The 23,586-nt window shown below is 43.3% G+C and overlaps 1 protein-coding gene across 1 annotated transcript in view; it reads left to right on the forward strand.

The window, feature by feature from the left end:
• Positions 1 to 23,586, forward strand: part of LOC138265558 (glutathione hydrolase-like YwrD proenzyme) — a 389,347-nt gene that overhangs the window by 25,346 nt on the left and 340,415 nt on the right. The window contains exon 2 of the mRNA XM_069213375.1: positions 4,687 to 4,834. Within this exon, the coding sequence (XP_069069476.1) occupies positions 4,735 to 4,834 (100 nt within the window). The 5' untranslated portion in view covers positions 4,687 to 4,734. The remainder of the gene's footprint in view (positions 1 to 4,686; positions 4,835 to 23,586) is intronic.

Genomic DNA, 23,586 nt, shown 5'->3' on the forward strand with positions numbered 1-23,586 from the left:
GTAGTATCACATCCACTACCTCTGTCCTTAGCAGGATGAAGCACTCTGGGCACAAAGCCCCCTCCAGAACCAGTGGAGACTGTCATCCACTTGAGAGACTGTGGCTTTGCACTCCCCAGGATTGAACAGTGGGCAACCCACCCACTGTAGAGACTTGAGAGATTGTGGCTTTGCACTGCCCAGGATTGAACAGTGGGCAAACCACCCACTGTAGAGACTTGAGAGACTGTGGCTTTGCACTCCCAAGGATGGAACAGTGGGCATGTGGCCCCCTCGTGGATTTGGCGTTGTGCACTCAACCGGCTGAGGTGCCCCCCCATTTCCCTCCCCCTGAGGTGCCTGGTTAGTTGCTCTCTGATGCCCCTGTAGTGTTCTCTCCGCCATGGTCGGGAAACTTGTGTGGGCCTCGCCCATACCGTGTGGTCCCAGTGTTCCACGGACTTTATTAGAGCACTACCTGGACTACTATGCTTGGTATATATTTTGTACATGGTGTATATATATATATATTTCTACCTACTTGCTTTTAATATATTACAATGGTTACACTCATTTTCTATTGCCTTTGCATTCTTCCGGGGGCTTTAGGGGGTGTAACTGTGATGTATTGATATGCATTAGTGTGTGTATTGTAGTGGGTGAGGGTGGGGGTGTTGCGTGTGTGTGTCCCTGTTTTTTCCCTCCCCTGTGTTGTAGGTGCAGTACTCACTGTGGTCTTCGCCGCCGGCGTTCGTGCTCCTGGTAGAGGAGCAGGAAGACTATTGCAGGTAGAATTTGTAGTTCCGGATCCATGGCGTCCTCGTTCCTCGTGGGGTGTGTAGAGGTGAGCTTTTTTCCTTCGATATTCCTGTTTCCGCCGTGTTTTTATCCGCAATGAATTCGCCCCGGAAAAAGTGGCGGATTGGCCTGTTGTGATATTGTGGGCGGTACATTGTCCTCCGCCTGTCTGTTGGCGGTGACCGCCAAGCTGTTTGTTTGTACCGCTGTTGTGGTCGGAGTGTTAAAGTGGCTGTCTTTGTTGGCGGTTTCCGCCACATTCGTAATAGCAAAAACATTTTACGCCGGCCTGTTGGCGGTCTTACTGCCGCTTTATCACCATCCGCCAGGGTTGTAATGACCACCTTAATGTGACAACCAAATAAATGCTTCCAATAATGACTCAGTGGGAGTCCCCAGACATGTGTTTGTGCTGAGGCTTTCCTATGCTAGGAGTTCCCTTAGTAGATATTCGTCGGTAGGCTGCTAATATGTTGAAGTATCTAGGTAAATGTCAATATATTTTTTGACCTCAGAGGGGTGATGGCTAAATTAATGCCACCAGAATTAAAACTCTTGAGTTACAGGTGACCCAGCCATCTGCAGTTTCCAACAAATCAGTTGCTTAGCGCTGTACCTGTCTTATGCACAGACGTGCCCAAGAGCAACGCAAAAAGTAAAATACTGGTTTATGGAGCGCTCTCTGGTGCACAGGCAAAAGTATAGCTTTAGTGATAAAATACACCCAATGTGTTATTTTCCAAGTTTAAAGGGAGATTGGTTGACTCTCAAACTCCCAGTGAAAGCAGCAATGTTTACAGCAACATTCTAAGAACCACAAGGGTATCTAGCTATACATATATTTATACATGTCGTAGACTATAAAGCGCTACCTCCTGCCCTATGATGAAGAAGTGCTACAGTTGGCTTAAATCAGGGCTGGCCGCTCCTTAACATAAACCCCCTGCCCCCCAACAAATGCTAAGCCCAGTCCCACCACTCTAAAACTTCACCAGCCACCACTGGTCTAGACATTTTGTGCAATGCAATTTGATTTGAAGAAATGTAGAAGATGGATCTAGAATGGTAACCTCTTTCGCACCTTCTCACAATACCAGTAGTTCATTAATGTTGGGACAGCACTGATTGTTCAACCACATGTTGGTGTAGAGGTCAAGAAAGTTAACCACATCCATCGTTCTGACCGAAATAAGCAGAGAGGTACTCTGAAATCTAATCTCTTAAGTCTGCACATTCTCACATAACCTCCTATTGATACTGCTTACTTTATGAACCATAGGTTGGGCCTCTTACTTCAAAACAGTTCTGTGTCAAAATCCCTTATGTTCTTCAGGCATTCCACACGAGGTAAAACTACTTCTCCCGATTCTTTCTACTCTATGGTTCATGCAGAATATCCTTATCAGAACATGGGCTAAATACTTGATTTGGGTGATTAATATCCATCTTGTTCCACAAGTCATTGTACTCCCTACAACACAAAAAAACATGCATCATCCTTACCCATATATAAACTAGTTTCCACCTTCCACCCTTTAAATTCGGATTCTGCTCTGAAATGTTTCACCATGTCTATAGGCTTCTGTTAATATTCTTTACTCCTCATCTTGGCCTTTTATGGGATCACCCCGGGAAACTTGCCTAACATATCTTAAGGTTTGGGCCTATAATGAGACTTTCAATCCACCACAGTGTACAGAAGCAACCACACATTTGGAGTATGGCACATCACCTCCCTCATTACTTATACTCAAGAAGAACTCATCATTTTCCTTCCTTTCCCCTTTCAGTACGTCCTAACATGTTTACACTCCTGGCTACAGGATAATGGCCCTCATTATGACTCATTCGCACAGGAGACCACCACGCCTGTCTTCCGCCGGCCGGTCCTGCTGGTTCCGCCCACCGGCCCATCTGGGAGCGGGGCCTTAACATTGATTTAATTATGAGCTGGCGGGAATGTAATTCGGGAAGTGAAAAGCACGACGGGGCTGTCGATGGGGGCCCCCGCACTGCTGATGCCAAGGGCAGTGCAGGGGCCCCCAGCACCCCCTTTATGCCAGCCTTTGCATGGTGTTAGGCCCACCATGCAAAGGCTGGCAGAAAGGGGACTCGTAATCCCCAGGGCAACGCTGCAAGCATTTCCATTTATTCTGCTCTAAAATTAAAGGATACCAGTCTGTGAACTCATTGTTCATCCTTCGAAGGAATCAAATGCACATCGAGGTCGACAAACCTTTTGACCCAGTAAGATCTGTGGTGAACGTGAACCATAAACAATTACTTCAGCACCACTCCAATAATTTAAACACCATGAACAATGTGGCCTCGGAAGGAATACTCCAATCAGGAATATAGTTCAAATCTTTATTACAGACACAAGCTCAAAGTCATGTAGACTATGCGCAAAACCAAGTTAGATAGATACATAATCAAGGGGACGAAATAAGTTCAGTTGCATTGAAACTAAGCATTCAAGGAGAATGATGCTGAAAGTTAATAGAAATATCTGAGACACAGAAATCATGTAGGGCTCAGAATTCATAATCATTTAGTTAATTAAAATTCAATGAAGTCAACAAACATTGGCTGGGCACATGTCAAACCTACAGATAACCAAATTAGGGAAATACATGTATGGTGGGTACCTCATGCGGGAAAAATATAAAAATACAAAAAGGGACACAAATAATTTGGAAATAGAATAACTCAGGCTACTGGGAATCAACTAAGTAAAAGAAGTATCCACATTGTGTAGAGTCTACCTTAAAAGGACATGTCAAGGAGCAAAGGATAATAGGCAGAGTGGAAGATACCTCTCCAGGGGATACGGCATTCAGGGAATCTACATCAGCAAAGCATCAGCATCTGCATCTCTCCTCTCTTGAATCTGAGCAAAGTGCAATCAGTAAACAATATATCAATCCACATGAAATGTTCCAAATGACGTCCAGGATAAGTTCATATTACAGAAAAGGGGCATCATCCAATAAGGATCACTTGCAAACTTCAGGTTGCAGCAGTCCAACATTCTTCCAGGTCTTTCATGAGAACATCTCCTCTTCATTGTGACTCCTAATGATTGTAGCAATTTTATACAATTTCAGACCATGTTCCTGCATTATATCCAATTTATGGACAAATAAGCTCATCTTCCACGGTTAGACAATAGACTTTTTACAAGTGGGACTTTGCTTCTCATGGGAAAGAAATCTGAAAGAAGGTTTCATGTTATGAAAAACAATTCAGCACGTTTACATGGCTGCTAAATGCAAGCTCTGTAGGCCTTAGTTATGCAAACACAACAGAATAATGCTTGTTAATAAAACACACACAACATGCAAAATTATAAATTCAGCATTACTAATATACGATTAATACAAATAAAATATGTCATTATAAATCTTAAAGCTTTGTTATTGCATTACATTAGGTATAACAAAAGTGCCTTTTTCTCATTTACGCATATTTTCAAAGTCATGAACGTTTCATAAAACATAAGAAATCTAAATTCATTTTGACATTGGTTGTTAGTTCGGAGTCTAAATTACATGTTAACATCAATTTTAACCTTCTAGCATGTGGTTTAATCAGAAAGGCACATATGTCGAACTGTGAAATAGAAGCAAAAGGCACATTTAAAATTTGTGTCAATGCAGCTTTCTAAATCAGTTTTTCTGTCTTCTACGTTGTGTGACTGAAACTTGTCCCAGTCTGCTGACTTCGGTAGCACGAAGAACAGAGCTAATATTTATGTTCTTTCAAATCTTTTAAGGTACTCTTTACTATTCCTGTGGCAGCAGAATAAAGAATAAGAATAGCAGAGAGAGAACAGAATGTGGGTTTGTTATGTTGTGCTTAATGAGAATCACATAGTGTGGAATTATTTCCTACTTTTTTGCATTTTAGGTTGTGAAGTTCACCTCAGTGTTGCTGATTGGCTCGACTCAAAATAAAATGTCTTCCGATCTCGAGTTCATTTCTAGAAGATCACCAGTTGTTTGCACTGCTGGTTGTGTAGCATCAAGTCAGCCCCTAGCAACTAATATTGGCCTTGGTAAGTATTCCAAACTACTGTCTATACACTTGTAGGCTGTATAAACATACTGTTGTCTCTGCTAAGATAATTTCCTTGGGGGTAAGTACTGGCTTTTAAAATAATTGGTGAAAACTGGTTACCAACTTAAAAGTGCCAGAGAAGGGGACTGGTGGATATATTGAAGTCCGCTAGGAACCGAGGGGCACCTGGGAACAGAGACTAATCAAATTTTATAACAAGGGAGTCACCAACACCTTCTGAGCTGTAGATGGAATTAACTCAATTCATACCCCATGGATCAATCTATCAAGTAACCTAGAAGTTGAAACGGATTACCCCAGATGGAGACGGTAAATGTACTATTGGTTTGAGTGGGCGAATGTTTGTTGCTCTGACAAACATAGACCCTCATTAAAGACCGCAAGGGCATTGTTGGCGGTCGGACCGCCACCAGCCACATTATGACTACTGGCACCCCCATTTTTCTGCTGCCCGATGGCCTGGTGGTGCTGGCGGTCCCAATCTGCCAGGACAGCACTGTAAGCAGCGCTGCCCTGAGGATTATGACCCCCATCTCTGCTGGGGTTTACATGGCGGTTGCCCCACCATGTAAAGGTTAGCAGAGACTGGGTGCAGGGGGCCCCATTGAGGCCCCTGCACTGCACATGCACTCAATAGGGGCAGCAGGAAGGGGACCGCACTGGCGGCAACCCGACTGCAGAGGTTGGCGGTCAGTCTTTTCCCCCGCCAAACTCATAATGAGGGGCATAATATTCATGTGGAAGATGATAATAATGAAAGTTGTATAAGTTTATTCATTGTATTGTTTTAATTGAAACATTGATACAGCTCTTACTACCTTAATGTGGGGTGCTGAAGCGCTTGCCTGCATGTAGAGTATGCTACACTGTTACACTGTAGAGGGTGTATGCTTGGAAGTGTGTTGCCTTTGTTTTAATCCTTTGAGGGAAGTGTTTACACGTCATGTGTGATGACCAATGAACGAAGAAGTGTTGAAAGAGGTAGCAATTTCTGGTTTTCAGTATCTCTGCAGCTTTCAACAGCTCTGCAAGTCCTTTTATATTTAATAGTTCATTTAGCTGGTGACTTCACTGGCTGTCCATTCTGAGATATCTACTCTGGTCTTGAACAGGCATAGGTTGGAGGGATAAATGGGTGGTATATTTGGACTGATTCTCTGCTGGATGATGCGCATGGCCCAAAGCAGTTTTGTCTTATGTGAGTGTAAAAGTGTTAAGGATTATAAAGTAATCCTTCTAAGCCTGTATGAACTACAGTAAATTATTGTGTTTCAAAAGAAAATAGTGATGCTAAACCCCAGGGTGAGACAATGCCAGATTATTAGTTTTGAATGCCATGCTGTTGCTTGCAGTCATGAATTAAACATCAAAGCTATTGCTTTTATTAGTAATCACCAAAAAGGTAGATGCTCAAGACCTGTAGGTGAGAATATTGTGCTCATAAATATCATCTAACATATACACTATGTTCAAGATATTGTTTCCAAAAATATTGTAAAAAATAAAATAAAACATCTAAGGTGTTGGTAACTAATTAATGCTTTCAACTTAAGTTTATATTTTGAACTATTGAAATATACCGTTGTGACTTAAATATGTAGTCACACTCCTCCTATTTGTGATTCTTAATGAGTTGTAAATTCCCATGTGCAAATCGGAAAGCCCTTTCCTTTTCCGGCAAACAAAAAGGCTTTTGTACATTACTCATCTCTTCACAGACCCTTAGGTTTAGGAAATCGTAGGCTCTATGACTGCACAATATCTGTGTTTTTGTGTGAGCATTCCATAACTATTTAAAATCTAACTTTCAACATAGGTGAATATGTACATATCACTACAACTTTCCCCTTAATTGATATGGAAATGATTGTAAATTAAAATATTCTAAAAGGGGTGTTCACATGAAGTCTGTCTTTCATTTAAAGAAAACCTTTGGACCCTGAAAGCAATCCTGTTAACTCTTCAGTGGAACTCAGACCCCTGTTTTTAATACAGCACTCCCTTCTATTCTCTTTTACACAGGTGTCTGTTGTATATTTCAAGGCAGTGACCTTTGCTTTGCGCCCTAAGATTACAGAATGGTTTTAATATCATGTCTCCTTAAAATACATCAGGCTCTAACTAAGTCTTGAGTTCTGTTTTTTTAGTGCCTGAACCTTGTATCATAAAAACTGATTTCTACAAATAGATCCTTTCATGCTTTTAACTCGAGAAGGCATTTCATGATTCCCATAGGCATTAGTAACTTACTGTTGAAAATCTGGCATTTCTGCAAGGTCACTCTAGAATTTTGCATTTTACTGAAACTGTTTTTGTTGATTATAGAAAGCCACTCAATTTTCTCCTGCTAACCAGTGATAAAGTGCTTCTACTCTCACTTTTTAATATGGTAAACATGGCATACATCGAATTGGACCTAATGGGCACATTTAATTCACTTATAAGTCGCTAGTACAAGGTGCTATATGTACCTAGAATCTGTAAATTAAATGCTACAAGTGGGCTGCAGCACTCATTGTGCCATCTGCTAAAGTAGCACTGTGAAACAATTCTACAGCCCTTCCCTTGCAGTCTGTACCTGCAGTTTCAAACTGACGCTTTAACTGCCAAAATAAACCTTATGAGAGGCCTAAACCTTTCTTTTTAAAACATAGACATCACTCCTGTAGTAGACCCTAAATGACCATAGGGCCGGGTGCATAGTATTTAAAAGGTAGGACATGTGTACTTAGATTTTACATGTCCTGGCAGTGAAAAACCTACACAGCCACTTTTCACTACTTTAAGACTGGCTCTCCCATAGAAAAGCATTTGGTAAATTATAACTTATAATGTATAACTTCAGTTTGGGACTATTTAGGAAAATGATTCAAGTACTCATTGTAATAGGAATTTAAGTCCCAACATAATGGTAAAGACGGATTTTAGGTTACAATTTTGAAAACGCTGCTTTTAGAAAGTTGGCATGTTTTTGCCCAAGCCAAATGTGGCTTTCTGCCAGTGTACAGGGTCACCTGACTGTTTTCTATGGAGTGATGTGTATTTCTCCTAGACAGTAGACAAAGGACCTGGGTATGAGGGGGTGTGAGTCTGACATAATGGCTGGGGAGGAGCTGTGCCTCTGCCCTGATTGCACTTCAAAAGGGCCTTCCCTGGCCCACACAGACAAACCTTGCAGCAGGCCTGCCCCAGCCTTTGGTTTACAAGCCAGGCTGAAGCCAAACCCAGAGGAAAGGGAGGAACTCACCAGAACCAGTTTTAGGTTTGGACAAAGGGGTGTGCCCCACCCAGAGGCTGATATTGGGCATAAAAGCTGTATCACCAGGCCCTGGAGTGAGAACACTTCCTGTGGTGATCAGAAGGACTACTGCCCTGATGTCTGAAACCTGAAGTAAGCCTGGACATGCTTGCCTTGAACTCATGCCCCCCATCGTGACTCTAAAGGTCAGCTGGCTGAGCTCCTGTTTGAGCTACAGGCACACCACAAGCTTCCAGAAGTCTTTCACTGTAACTGCCCACCTGACTAGACGCAACCTGAGTTCTGCTGGCCTCTGTTGGAGGCCCCCAAGTGCTCTCCTCGAGGTTCTGGTCCCTTGGCTGGAGTCAGGGTGCACTTCTCCATGTCTAACTGAAGGTTTCACTGTGTCCTATGCAGCATAAGACAGAGCCCCCAGAGCCGTGCGGCTTCTCCCGACTGAGAGCCACAAACGATCCAACACAGAGTGGTGTATAACAACACAGAGCTGCACACTCCAGTTCCTGACTGACCGCCTCACTGGATCCGATGCAGACTGATGCAGGACCCCGCCTCACCGAAGGCTTTGCCAACTCTGACACTGAGCGATACAAAGCCACATCCCACAGCCACTGCATCAAAGTCAGAAAGTAAAACTTCCAGCAGAAGGAACCTGGTTTTGTATCTGGCTAGTGCGCCACTGCAGTTGACCTGAACTTGTGTCTTTGTCCCTGTCCAGAGCGACCTAATTCCAGCAGTTGACTCTTTCCGCCTTTTGGCGCTATTTTGAGCCCCAAACTTTAAAAATCCATAGCTCCGGTTCTATTGATAGCATTTTTGTTTTTTGGCATTATTTTATTTATTAGAACATTGGAATGTTGGGAGCTCCACTGAAAACGGTGGAATTTACTGGGCTTCTAATGCCTGGTATAAGCCTGGAGCTCCAACATTCCAATGTTTTCTTTCACAGTTGATGCTGTGAACAAAGGCCTCACGGAGTCTGAGGGAATTTCAAACCCCACTGGCTTCGTGAGACCTTTGTTTTCTTTATTAGAACACTCTGCCCTCTAGTAGCAGAATGTTCTATTAGCATTATAGCCCTTTGTAGCTGGGTTATACCAGCATTAACGTCCGCTCCTTGCCTTTAATGGCCAGTATAGCCTGCTACGGCAGAGTATAACGCTATATTAAAAAATTATCTGTTTTTCTAAATTGGTTTGGGATATTTCTTGTGTTGTGTTTCACTTTATTACTCGTTGAGTACTGTATAATTATCTTACAAATTGCCTCTAAGTTAAGCCTGACTGCTTTTGTGTCAAGCTTCCAGAGGGTTAAACACAGGTTTATTTAGTGACTTTTGTAGTTCACCCTGACAAGGATTGTGATTATTATTTGAGGTGGGTTCTCACTCCTCTCAACTAATACTCAATTTCTTACACTTGCAAATACTTGTTGTGATTAATTTAAAACAGTTGACCTTTTATCTGTAGTGATATTGCTGAGTCAGACTGCTCTTTCACCACTAGAGCATCATGGTATTTTGAGATGGCGCTTTTACAGTTCAATATCGCTCGGAGCGTAAAATCATCTTGTGCTTTAGAAAACATAAACAAGTACTCCTGCAGCGTGTGCTGTTTCAGGGACATAATCCTTCTATTATGTCATTCTTAATATTTTATTTTAATTCTACAATAATATTGACCTTTCACTCTGCACATCTTAAATGCGAAGAACATGAGTGAAACTGATTGTGATACATTCTGCTATGTAAGTTCATTGTCAATAAGTTCTTGCCATTTGGATACTTTTTCATTGAAATTATGCAAAGCACATGAATTATACCACAACTCAAAATCAGGCAACGTATCCATCAGTTGTTCATACAAGTTTTAATAGAGGATTTATTTGACTGACAACCACAAGAATTGATTTTTTTACTTTCAAGTCGCAATATAGATTGAGCACAGTCTTAGAGCCTTGTTATGAGTTGATGCTTTATTTATCGCTCCTGACAAATAATGATTCCCCGAAGTACGTCATTTTATCGGGTGCAATAAATAACATCTGTTATGAGCATATGGGGGAATAACATGCATATTTTGATGTTTAACGCACCAAAAGCCACATGAAACATTAACTACCCTATGTTTCCACCTGTTAAAATTCATCTATTTAACGAATTTTGAGGTAATTAACGCATGGGATAATTATCGGATGTGTTAAATAAAACAAACATGTAATTCCATACTGTGCATAAACAGAGGTTTTACGGATGGTTCAGAATATAACCAGCCACTCATAATTAGGCCCTTTCTCTTAAGTACAAACTCTGCTGAGGAATCCCCAAATGATTTCAACCAGCTTTATCTAAGCCACTTGTGCTGCTACCAAAGGTAGCTATGTCAATATTCCAGATCCGTGGTTCCCAACCTTTTGACTCCTGAGGACCCCCACTGAGTCACTGCTGGAAGCAGGGGACACCATGTAATTTGTACGTTTTAAATATCAAACCTTAAAACAGTAATTACCCAAAAATACACTAGCAAGTACACACCAAACAAATACTCGAATTACTAAAGATATAATTCTTTTATATCAAAAAAATTCAAAAATCGAATATAGCACCGTTCATACCATTGTAGAGTGTTGGAGCCGTTTACAGGGGAGTTTAAGCAGTAGAGTCACATGTCATCCACACTGGTAGGCATTTTCTAAGATTACCTGGTCTGGGGAAGCACAAACTCAGGATTCAGAACACAACATAGTGGCTTGCATTGACTTTATTCACATGAATTCATTTATATGCAAGCAAACCTTTTTAGCAGCATAAGGAAAATGAGACTGAGAAAAAACATAACTTTTTTATTTGTGCCATGCAATTTGCATGCAGCTCTTTGATGGCAGTTCAAAGCTCATTGTGCTAGATTACTGTTGTAACTGATGAACTGCACAGTAACAAAATAATTCATGTGACAAAAGCAGTAGCCCACTGTTTTATGCACATAAATTAGTGTTCTTTACATGATACAAATTCTTTGCAGCAGGCATATTAACCATCTGCACTACCTTAGTTGAGTCAAAACTACCACTAGACAATACTCCCATCTCTCTCCAGCTGGTACATTAATCGCCAGAGTTATCTTGACACTTTTATTTTTGTCCCAAAGCTGCTGGATGCACGAGGAACTTTGCAGTGCTTTTAAAACTGCTGCACAAAGGATGTTATAAATATAAAATCACACGTGTGTTTCTTTCAGAGACCCCAGCTGGAGAAGTGTCTTGGGAACCACTGCTCCAGATGACAGAGCAACACAAATCTTTTTGAAAATAGAAAATAAAAAATACCCACTTTCCATGGGAGTTTCCTCCTCTGATGGGGTTGGGTATTGAGCTCTTTAAATTTAAAATGCCCCTTACTGCCAGGTTTTTCCTGGTGGTGATGGACACTGAAAATCAACTGTATGTCTATCCATCTAAATTAGGTGGGCGGACATACAGTCAAGCCTCAGAAGGCCCTTATTCCATTGGGCCGTCGGAGGGGTTTGACCACAGCAGACACAGAGTATTCTCTGCCATCATCTAGCCTATAGTCCACACAATTCTGAAACGGGGAGGTACACCATAATGTTGGCAGGGACAGAACTCTGCAACATCTCTGCCAACATTTAAATTGGGACCATTATTTTGTATTTTGTACCTTGAATTTAAATTTCACTTGAGTAAGTGCCCTAGACATTGCTGGAGGAAACAAACCTATAAGGATTAAAACTGTGGTAGTTCAGCTTCTGCTTTTATCAGTGTGAACATTCATTGACCCTAGAAGGCCAAATACTATAGGTTACAGTTGGGTGGAGCCCACCTTTCTATTGCTATGTCTCCAAGAGATACAAATAATTATATGCCATGTGTGGCTTTTTGTAGACCCAAGTAAAACTACAAATGGCTGAATCCAACCTCCTAAAGACTGTGTGAGGAGCATATATTGGAAGAGAATTGAAGTAGTAAAAGCAGTTATGTAGTATCACCATCTTAATGATGTTCTGACACTAAGATTCGTACATGGATCTACCATTTCATCAGCACTACGCACTGCTTAAGAAGGGGATTATAGCTGAAACGTAGAACCTCCACAACTGCAGAGATACAAAGTATGTAGCATGTCCGGTTTATTCGGATAAAACATCCCTGATCCTGAAGCTGCTACTGTTTGCTTAGTGAAAACTGAGGGATATTGAGACTGAGTTAAACACTGATGATTCATCACAGATCTGTGGGAGTGGGTTTGGTCTCTCCTCTCCTACTGCAGTTGGTGAGTACAGAGCAGAAATAATTTGGTGAGATGTCCGATGTATGCACCAGCTCCCGTAAACATATATTAGGAATATAGACAAGCATTTGTAATGCAATAGGTCTCACATTTGCTTCAGTTAGAGCTATTGGTATTGTAAATGCATAACTGGATTTTTTTTGCCACATAAATTGGTCAACCCTGCTGCATAATTTAGTCCTCTCTGCCACATAGTTCCAGTGGTCACTATGGGACAAGTTTCCAAGTGCAGAAAATATTGTAGTATCTTGCCTGTAGTGCTCAGAAAATTCCCCAGAAGACACCACAATAAAAATAGCATTTGGAAGAACTAGCTGTCATGGTAGTCTGTAGAACAGGAAACATCCTATGGAATGGAAAACAACATAAATGAGCAAAAGCAAAATAAAACATGAGTGGAAACTGAGAAAAGACAACAACAAAATAAAATAAAGTTAGCTTTAAAAAATACAACTATGCAATTTTGTTTGTCCTGCCGGGCTCATTATTGCCAGTCACAAGGCTTCTCTTTGCGGGGCACTGGAAGTTAAAAAGAACAAAATAGTACACTGATCATGCTAGGAGCAGCGGACGGGCTCTAATCAAGTTGAAATGAATTAGTGCTGGATCTCTGGTGCACACAGAGGAACAGAAATGATGCCAGACATGCCTTGAGGAATTACAAGGCTGTAAAGAAGAGTTCATGCAAACCAACCAATGGTGACCGACAGGCGTGCTCGAAGCCCTGTACTGACCACAACAGCGTCTCGCAAACGACATGCATGCGTAAGTGCATGCACTCACGGGCTCGACCCTAAAACCCAACTATACATATATAACCATACAAGATTAAGCATGATCAAATCATTATCAAGAAAGAATGTTAAGGTGCTTAGTATAAATAGCCTGGCCTGTAGCTTCTATGCCTGTAAATGGAATTATGTGGATACAGCTGCATGCAGCACAAGTTCTATGGTGCCGTTCTCTCAAACCTAACATGCCACACAAACTTAACTTGCCACACAAATAGAAATTATTCATAGCCTGTTAAAGTGCATAATTGCTAATAATAATCCATTAGCCAAATATTTCTTAGGACAAATTGCACAGATTGCTTGAAACGAACATTATCTTTTATCCGATTATCTAAAACAATCACTCTTATAAGACAATTCTGATTAATTGAAACATTCCACATGTACAACAGTTCAAGCATATCCCATTCTTCTTGGAACTAAATAAAAAGATAAGAACAGTATACGAACAATGTTACACTAGTCGGGCTCCATTTAAAACAAAACCAATTTGGCAAAAGCCCCGTGCCCTGTCTAATATGTGATTCTTCTGGTCTACTGAGTATTTACAGGGACAGAGTGGTAAAAAAAAAGATCGTACTTCCAGCTGCTCTTCGATCCTATGAAATATTCCAGTCTTAGGGCCAAAACCACGTGTACAACTGCTAAGTTATGTGGGATACCTCCTGACAGCTTGGGCTAATTAGCCAACATCATTTTTTAGGCTCAAGCGCACATGCGCTCTGTCCCTGTTGTAATCTCTCTTTGGGCTATTAACCAGGTCCATGTCATGCCTGTCACTTTAATTAGTTCATGGGCTTGCCTTTGAAAATCCGCTTGATTTCATTAGTGAAAGGCATGCCTACGTCATGCCGTTTCAGGTGTTTAACCGTCCTCGAGCGCACCGGCCATCTAATGAAAACATACGAGGCTCCATGTTTTCAGCATGGTTTCCGGACTACTTTATCTTTTTATTTTCCACGCAGTGCAATCGCGCTGTGTTTTACATAGCGCGATCGCGCTCATTTTTTTTTTCTTTTAGTTTGTGTGGCAAGAAAAGTCCGGTTAGGAGTTTCCAACGCTAATAGCTCTAACTCGAGCAAATACAAGACCCGCTGCATTGCAAATGCTTGGGTTATTTTACATTTTATTTAGTTTTTGAAACGGCAATGATTACACAAGGAATGGGTGCTTTACGAGCTTGTGCATTGCACAGGTTACGACAGAAGCATTATTCGTATCCTAACTTCAAAGGGAAGAGTTAAACGTAATCATCCAGAAGAAAATTGCAACCTGTACTTGCATTTGTATGGAATTTACAAGTAGTAAAACTTAACAGTCTCTGGTACCCAACTCGTTTTATATATACTTACATATAATAAGTTGGGGCGAGCAGATAAGTAATGCTATCATGACCCTACGGGACCGTTAGCACCGAGTCTGGAGCGGTGAGGGTCGCCGGTTTCCAACCGAAGTGCGAGGTTTACTCCACAATTATGAGGGGAGTAGGATAGAGGATCCAATAACTTGGGGCCCATAATAGCGAGGTGGCTGTCTAGTGTGAGTGGAGTTAGATGAGTAGCACGTATTCGTAGAGTTGTACTTAAAAAAAAAAAAGAGAGGGTTCCTGCCATTCTTCGAAAGCGTTTTTGCAGGCTGCATTCTGGGACCTGTAGTTAAGCTTCTAACAAAAACAATGAGATCCATTGCAATGAACTGGTGTTTAAAAATCAAGTGCGAGGGAAAGGTGTCACACGTTAGTGTTACTGCTTGCCATTTGTAAAACAAAGTGCACAAAACGCTTGCTTTCTTCAGACCAACGCTACACTCAGCTTGTGTTTCCGGTTCCTCCTAGCCGCAGTGCAAAGAGAGAAATGCAGCACAAACTATCACACGAGAAACATAAAGGTATTACTGAAAGACATTCCTTCCAGACAGCAGTGGCAAATCTTTCACGACAGGATCGTGCTTCAGAAACTGTGCAGAGGTAATTTTGATTAACCACAGAGTTCAACACAATGAGCTTAAAAACACCTGACGGGAGAGGTGGGTGGTCTGCGCCTCCCCTCGTGCTGCAGGGATATGCATAAACAAGCTTTTAAATCGCTTTTGTCAACATGGCCCTTTAGCTTGCCAGTAATGACAGGAAATAGCGTAGAAAGAAAGCGTTTCTCAAATGAAAATTAACATATGCGGTTCTGCAAACATACTAGCTGGAAGTAGCACACTTCGGAAACTCCAAAAAGTGAAGGGAAAACGTGGACAATAAACCACGTGTGCAAAAATGCTTACTGACAAACACGAGAGGCAGGAAACAATAAAAAAAATGGTCTGTCCAAACAACAGAAAAGCAATCCAGGCGTAATTAAACTACCTAGCCGCTGCTCCTCGGGTAAGAACAGGAAGTGACCTATCACCTGGCAAACCAGTTAGGAGGCAGCAAAGAAGAGCAACACTATCTTCAACCTATGATGAGTGGCAGGAAGGAGTAAAGTCAGTTTCTCATTCCAATAGGTCTAGGCTCGACCTAAAAAACAGTTCTGAAAAGTTGTCATATCAATTCTAAAGCACAGTTCATCATTGGTCTTGGGCATCAAAGAGGCCGGGATGCAGGAGGTGATTTGCAGCGATGGATGCAGTCCTTTGCAAATAGTCTGTGTAGCTCCACAGGTAGACATGCTTCACCCAAAACACCTGAGCTCCTACAGGGCTTTGAGAAGAGTCTAAAGAGGAGCTACAGCTTCTCCTCACAAAGTACTTGTATTTGGTCACCTAGTTTCTAGATCTTAAAAAACACTGAAAAAGCCAATAGCTCTGGTGCTGCCTACCAACTTTTTGACTTTGTCAGTAACTGTTTTGTTGCGTCATGTTTTTTCTAAAACTTTATTTTTGGAGCCGCAGGACACTTGTCAATATCAAAAAAGCATCGAAAAGCCAAACTATTTTTTTGGCTTAAAAAAACATTGGTTGCCATAGTAGTCTCTTGCACTACGTTATGTACTGATGTGCTCCTGGTGAAAGAGCAGAAGGCTGTCACTCACTATTTAACCAATGACTGAAGTTGAATGACCAATTGGCCCATGATGTATTTAATTTGGGTGGGGGAGGGAGGCAGAATTAAAATGTGAATGACAGATCAATTGTCCAATGGATGAAGAGGGAAGCCTCTATAAGTAAGTATATTAAATGTGTAATATTAGTAAACTCAGACGGTCTTTCTAACCCCAGACCTAAAAGGAACTACAAAATAGTACACATGTCCTTCCCATACTTCCTCTGGGGTATTTTGTATTTACTGTTCACATCTTCCCACCATGCACTAGGACATTCGGTCCAGATGCTTCTGTGTACCACCACAGCCCTGGAATAGAGTTCCTGCACTGGCCCATGGTGCTGCTGGGTTTCATCATGCGTGAATGCACTGGTGCATGCTGTCGGAGTTGTTAATAAAAAGCAAACCAGGACAAGGCCCAGAAAGCCTTCCTTCTGCTTCACTTGTCAGATCTTCTATCCTCAAACAGTTACATCCTTGGACTCCTCTATACATGGGTGTGGAGTATTTTGTTAAATATGAGCAGCTCTGGCTGTAGGGTTTCAGGGACCTCACCCAGCACTTCACTTCTACTACCATGAAAGCACCCCAGTCACCTAGCATTAGGGAATTTTCCAGAGCACATCCTCAGCAGTTACTGTGGGCACCATGCATGTTCAAAGAGTAGCCATCAATCAAAGTAGACAGAGAAAAACAGATTTGGGAGTCTTCCGACCAATGTGTGGCACAGCTGTTGGAGGAGGGGTGGAAGGGCTTAAATGTAAAATTCTGTAAAGCTTGGCGTTGGAAGAATTAGGGATTTCTCACTCGAAGGTTTTAATTACCTTACATTTGTAAGGACTGGGAATAAGGAAGAGTGGGGTTAAGGTTGTTGGGGTGGGGGACGCTAAGAATTTTGCAGCTGAATGACTGCCATTTGGCCATGGATGTCATTTAGGGGTCGCCAGGGGTCGTTACTACGAACACTGGCTTTTCCCTTGTGACCCCTGGCACTGCCTTTGCAACCCCTGGCCTCTGAGGTGGCAAACTCAGTGCCAGGTAGAGTGAGCGGCAGCTTGTCCTATTGGACGTCGATTGGGGCTGCACTCTGTATTCTGTCATTTTTTTAATTACACTAATAGTGAATTATATATATAAAATAATCACCATTAGCGTAATAAAAAAATGGAGGTCCGTTAGCTGGAATAAGCCCTTCCATGACAGTGTGGTAAGTAAAAATTGCTTTTAAATGTATGTTGTGTACTTGCTTGCGGGTGAGAGTGTGTTTATGTGAGAGAGATTGTGTTGCAGTGTGAATGGGTGTGTTTAAGCGTGTGTGTCAGTGAAGGTCAAAGGGCATGTGATGTCACTTATGCTGCCCGTGGCATTTTGATAAATTGATGTGCATGCATCTGGTAGATAATACATGTATATAAGTCTCACAAGTGTCTAAAAACATCTAATTGCTTCGGTGAACTGTTGCAAATGTGAAAGCTTTGTGCAGTTTCACAGTTTTTCAAAAATGGTCTTTTTGTTGATATTTTCTGTAACAGAAGGTTATTTCTATGGGAATTTGCCCCGGCAAAGTTTTTGGTTGAGGGTTACTGTCAAAAATTACTTTTGGCAGTTTCTTTCCTGTGCAAAACAACTTGCATGCATTTTCACCCGCAGTTTTTCAAACGAAATTCTGGTAATCACTCCATGAAGTGGTCGAACTTTAGGAAAAACCTCTCAAATTTCGCAACCCCTCTAGTGTAGCATGAGGACTCCCTAATTATGGCATATCTATTTTCTGTACGTTAGTTCCTTGTGATGTGCATATTTATAAATGGCAGTCACGGGGTAAAAGCAGCCTCTCAGCGGCTATTCAGCTATTGGAGACTTGAAAACAGTTTTTAGTTGTAAACAATATAATATTTGTAGTGTTCAGCAACCTGAGCAAGGTATTTTCTCCCTTGCTCGGGAACTTCAACTTGAAAGCACCCTTTATGATTGCTATCAGGGCCACTCATCAAAGGCTACGATAAAGGAAATAAAAGCTTCTTTGTCTTTCACTACGTGAAATAATTTGTTTGCATGTTTCCCTACAGTGGGACAAAGTTGAAGGTCAAGAATACCTCATTTGTTGTTTCACCATTATAAAAGCACCACAGAGGTTCAGAGATCTCCTGTGTACGAAAAGGGGGTTCAGAAAATGAGGTATTTATAATCCATATTCCTCAGTGGGAACATCAGGTGGCATTAATTTATTTTTACAGTAGGATTCTTTTCATCATGTACATAATGATTAATTGCGGTGTAGAAATTAGCGGCCTGATATTTTATTTGAGGCAAATGTTTTGCCTGATTTACCAAGAGAAGGCTGCTCTCTATGGGCCGATCAACAAACAATGGCCACAAATCAGTAACTTTAGAGTGCCTCCGCTTGGGGTTAGATTTATAACTTTTTCAGGTTTCCAGAAGTACTCCAGGAAACATTTTGTGCGTTCCTGTTCCGACCTGTTTGTTAACATGATTGTCGAGGTTAATTATACACGATGTACAATTACAGCAGCAGAACTGACAGCTCCTTTGTGAAGGTGAATTACCACTTTTTTGTTTGCTTTTTTTCCCCTCCTAGGTACCATATTTTCCCACTTTCTCTATTCCCACCATCCTTTCCCACCAATGTTTGTGGTGTATCCATTCGCTTTTCCTCCTGAGAAATGATTTAGTCCTGCATAGTGGGAAGGATTTAGGACTAGATATAGAATGTTTTTTTGAGGTCGCAAATGGCAAATCCTGCAAATCCGGCTGTGTGCAAACTATGGGCAGCTCCTCCACAGTAGGGGAGGGGTGTCGCCCCCCTGGCTGAGCCATCAGACAAAAAATAAAACAATAGCTTGCTATTGTTTTATTTTTCGTTTTGATCTGCTGGCTCAGCCAGCAGATGCAGGGCGGGACTGGGCCACGGGGAGGTGGAAGGGGGGAGGAGGGGAGAATGCACTAAATGCGCATGTGTGTTTGGTCCGCCGCCTGAGGCTGGGCTGAAGAAACTGCAGAGATCCAAGGCTTGCGTCTGAGCGGCAGTCATAATAGGTCTGGTGGGGAGGTCGCCAATAAGGCAGCAACCTCCCGATCGGAAGTTCGGCAGATGGTTCTTCCCATCCACCAAACTCATAATCAGCCCCTAAGGTACAAAAAGAAGGTCTGATGTGCCAAGACCGACAGCCTTAACATATTTTATAAAAGATCTCCATAAAATGAACAGATTATGCAAAGCACATGGCACCTTCAGTGGTGCCTCGATCACAGACACAAAGAAATCAACCAGCAGGGCAACTTCCCATATGGTGAAATTGCTAACAAATGAAGGAGGTTGGCTTCAGAATGAGTGCTCAATATCTCTTCTGCGTTGCTAAGGTCTACCTACGGCAGGTGTGATTCTAGGCTTATAGAGTATGTTACAGGTTGGTAAGCCTTCATTAAATGAAAACTGAGATTTCTTGAACCAGATATGAATATCTTTCAAAGCAGGGAAGTATTTGACTCTGGAATAAGGAGTACAAGAATATTGTGGCTCACTAATATTGTAGACTAAATATAGAAGGCCAAAATATGGAAAGGTAAGTGTACATAGGGAAATATGGGTTAACTATTATTCACTGTACAGCTATGTGCCCTGAAGATATATATACCATCAAGGTACTTAGACGAGAGTTTTGGTATAGAAAATCTACATTTACCTATCTTTCTGTTGTTTGTCCCTCAATATTCTGTCTATGATATTAGTGTCCCACAACAGTCTATATTCTGGATCTACACCACAAAGAAGCCTATCCTAACGAAAACATGGATCAAGAATAGGGACTCCATCTACTCCCTAGTAGATATGGATAAGTAATATTAAACAGGAGTAGTCCCTTCAGTAGACCAAAGGCATGGGCTGCAATATATCTGATAGAGACTTCTAGTTACAGATTCCTTACCTTGTGAATTTTCCCCAGTTGTCAGTCTGGATCTGGAGATTTTTCATGAGCAGTATCCCTGCGCGCCGTTAGGTGGCATCTATTGATTCCACATCCTTTGTCAGTGTCGTCCATGTCTGATATGATGTCACGGGTCTTGTGTAGGTGTCATACCAGTCGGCTGATGTCAGTTCTTTTCTTTCAGCGACAAAAGCAAACAAACACAAATGATGGACGGAATGCGGAACCAACAAGCATTCACCCCTAGTCACCCCAGATCTGGGTTTAATCCATCAATTCTTTTGCACACCATGCCACCCCAGTTTGGACCCAGCCATATGGGAATCAGTCATGACCCTGTTCCTCATCGCAACAGTCCAGCCCGAACTGCCAGGCCAGGCCCTCCCTGTACTGCAAACAAGCATCCTGGGACCGGTTTCAGGGTATCACCCTTCATCAGCCAGGCTAGCTTGAATCTAATGGCATAGTGAGCCCGGTACCCACGTCTGGGCATACCCGGCGCACTTATGACAACAAAAGCAAACAAACACAAATGATGGACAGAATGCGGAACCAGTCAAACATTCACCCCCAGTCACCCTGAATGGCCTTTTTTGAATTTTTGTTGACTTTGTTTGGTCTAACTCCTGGAGCGTCAAGACTGTCTACTAGGAAGACCCGGTTCAAGCCCTGCGGGTCCTGTCATTGTGCGATGTCAGTGAAGCATCAACACCTAATGTGCCTTTGGTGTCTGAAGCGCAACCATGACCCAAAGTCGTGCTCCGAGTGAAGGGCCATGAATCCAAAGGATTTGAGGGAGTGCTCCCTAAAGCTGAAGGTTGCTCGGCACTCGACTCCACATAAGACCCGATCTCAACAAGAGAGAGGTCTCTGGGATCGGTCATGGAGGCCCCCAACTTCTTTGTCCCGCCCCAAGTCCTTGGGACGTTTGGGCAAGTCGAGGCATAAGAAGAAGTTGAAGAAGACGAAACGCTCTTCAATTTCACCCTGTCTATTGGCCGACGAGATGAGGGAACGTCGTCAATTGAAGCCTCCATCTGCGGAGCCTTTGTCTAGGCTGACTTCACGTTTCCCTGAGTTTCTGGAGCCGGAGCAACTCCTGCTCAGTTTAAAGAGTTTTAGGGGACAAATGCCTTATCTTTGGGCAGTCTTACTCTGCTTGTGCACCTTCCGGCCCCGGTGAGTTGGAAGGGGCCCCTTTGGGTTCCGGCTTCGAGTCTCTGTTCTGAGGGGCACCAATGGATCCATTTCTGGATCTGAACCAGTGCCGGTTTTACCACTTTGCCCCTCCCCGGCACCGGTTCAGACATCGATGCTCCTGGCGACACCCGTGCCCCTGGGTGGTGCCACCGCCATTGTTTTTTCCACCTCTGACACGGAGCTGGATGGGCGTTGTAGTACCCCAGCTCCAGTGCCGACAAAGTCCTTTTCCCCCCAAGTCGGATCCAGAGCCTTATTATTATGGGCTAGGTTACATCGAGTAAGGGAAAGAGGAGAGGAGGGGTCGCTGGACCCTTTAGAATACCAGCTCCAAGACCCCATGGACTGGCGTACGGACCTGGGTGAAGCCAGGGGACTTCATATTCAGTGATGGTGCCGAGAGAAGCCAAGGTCCTGGATCTTGAACTGCTTCGGTGGCAGTCACGACTAACCTCCTGACAGATGTGCTTCAACCTGGGACTTCATCCTCAGAGCACCTGCTCCCCTTTAATGAAGACCTTACAGATGTCCTTCTGGGTACTGGGTCTAAACCCAACAAAGAGGCTCCTGTGAACAGGACTATTGCCCGCTGCCATCACCCTGCACGGGGTGACCCAGGTTTTCTAAGGCAACACCCACCGCTGATAGCTTGGTTATCGAAGCCTTCACTTTCCAGGGCACGCTTCCTTTCACACCCTCAGATAGGAAATCCAAGAGGCTGAACACACTTCGGAGAATCATGTTTTCTTCCACAATCCTGGCATTGAGGTCCGTGGACACCATATGACTTTTGCCACCCCCCAGGAGTCACAGGATCCGGGTTCAAAGGCGGTGCAAAACACAGTTAATGCAGCACAACAAAAGAAGGTCCTACGCCGCCGGAGAACAACTCGGCGAGTTGTGTTTCACAGGATGGAGTGCTGGGGATGTGAGCCAGGCTGTGCACGAAGGAATTTTGCAAAGAGTGCACAGAGGCCTTAGGAGGCGAAGAAGACGCAGTACACAGGGGTACCATTGCTCTCTGGGAATGCAAGGTCTTACCTCCGCCAAATTGCGTCAGCAGGACCTCAGGACAGGCTATGTCGATGATGTCCACCCTCTGTGTCCTTAGGAGCACGCTCATCGCTGTGAGAGGAGTCCCAGGGTACCAGTCGTCATCTTGGAAGGTGCCTGCTTGGAGCATGGGAGTGACTCCGTCACTCCACAGGAGATTTATTCGTCCTTCTGGTGCAGGATGAAGACAGGGAGTCCCCAGAGCATGCAGACCGTGGAAACTGTTGCAGTTGCTGACTTGGAGCTGAGGTTGCTGAAGAAAAGTGTCTCTTGTAGACACTTTGTTGCAGTTACAGCGTTTCTTGGAGCAGGCTGTGGTTGATCCAAGGTCAGAAGAATCTGAAGTTGGTGCAGAGGATTCCTGAAGGAAACTTGCAAGCAGAATCTGAAGAGAACCCACAGGAGAGACCCTGAATAGCCCTGAGAGGGGGATTGACTACCTTATCAGGTATGGACCTATCAGGAGGGGTCTCTGATGTCACCTGCTGGCACTGGCCACTCAGAGCCCTCCAGAGTGCCCCACACCTTGCAAAGCAAAATGGCTGAAGTCTGGGACACACTGGAGGAGCTCTGGGCACCACCCCTGGGGTGGTGATGGACAGGGGAGTGGAGTGGCCAGAGCCGGGGAGAAGGGATCCCTGAAACAGTGTAGACTGGTTTATGCAAGGATCACACAATCTGTGCCCTTCAAAGCATTTTTAGAGGCTGGGGAGGCTACCCCTCCCCAGCCTGTAACACCTGTTTCCAAAGGGAGAGGGTGTAACACCCTGCTCTCAGGGGAAATGCTTTGTTGTGCCTTCCTGAGACTGGGCTGCCCAGACCCCAGGAGGGCAGAACCCTGTCTGTGAGGTGGCAGCGGCTGTAGCTGCAGTGCAAGCCTCAGAGAGCTGGTTTGGCAGTACTGGGGGTTCATGGTGGAGCCCCCAGGATGCATTGGCTCCCCAATACCAGATTTGGAATGGGGGGACAATTCCATGATCTTAGACATGTTACTTGGCCATATTCGGAGTTACCATGGTGAAGCTACATATAGGTATTGACCTGTATGTAGCGCACAAGCGTAATGGCGTCACTGCACTCACAAAGTCCGGGGAAATGGCCCTGAACTATGTGGGGGCACCTTTGCTAGTGCATGGGTGCCC

This window comes from Pleurodeles waltl, chromosome 11 (assembly GCF_031143425.1).
Source record: "Pleurodeles waltl isolate 20211129_DDA chromosome 11, aPleWal1.hap1.20221129, whole genome shotgun sequence".
Classification (NCBI taxonomy): domain Eukaryota; kingdom Metazoa; phylum Chordata; class Amphibia; order Caudata; family Salamandridae; genus Pleurodeles; species Pleurodeles waltl.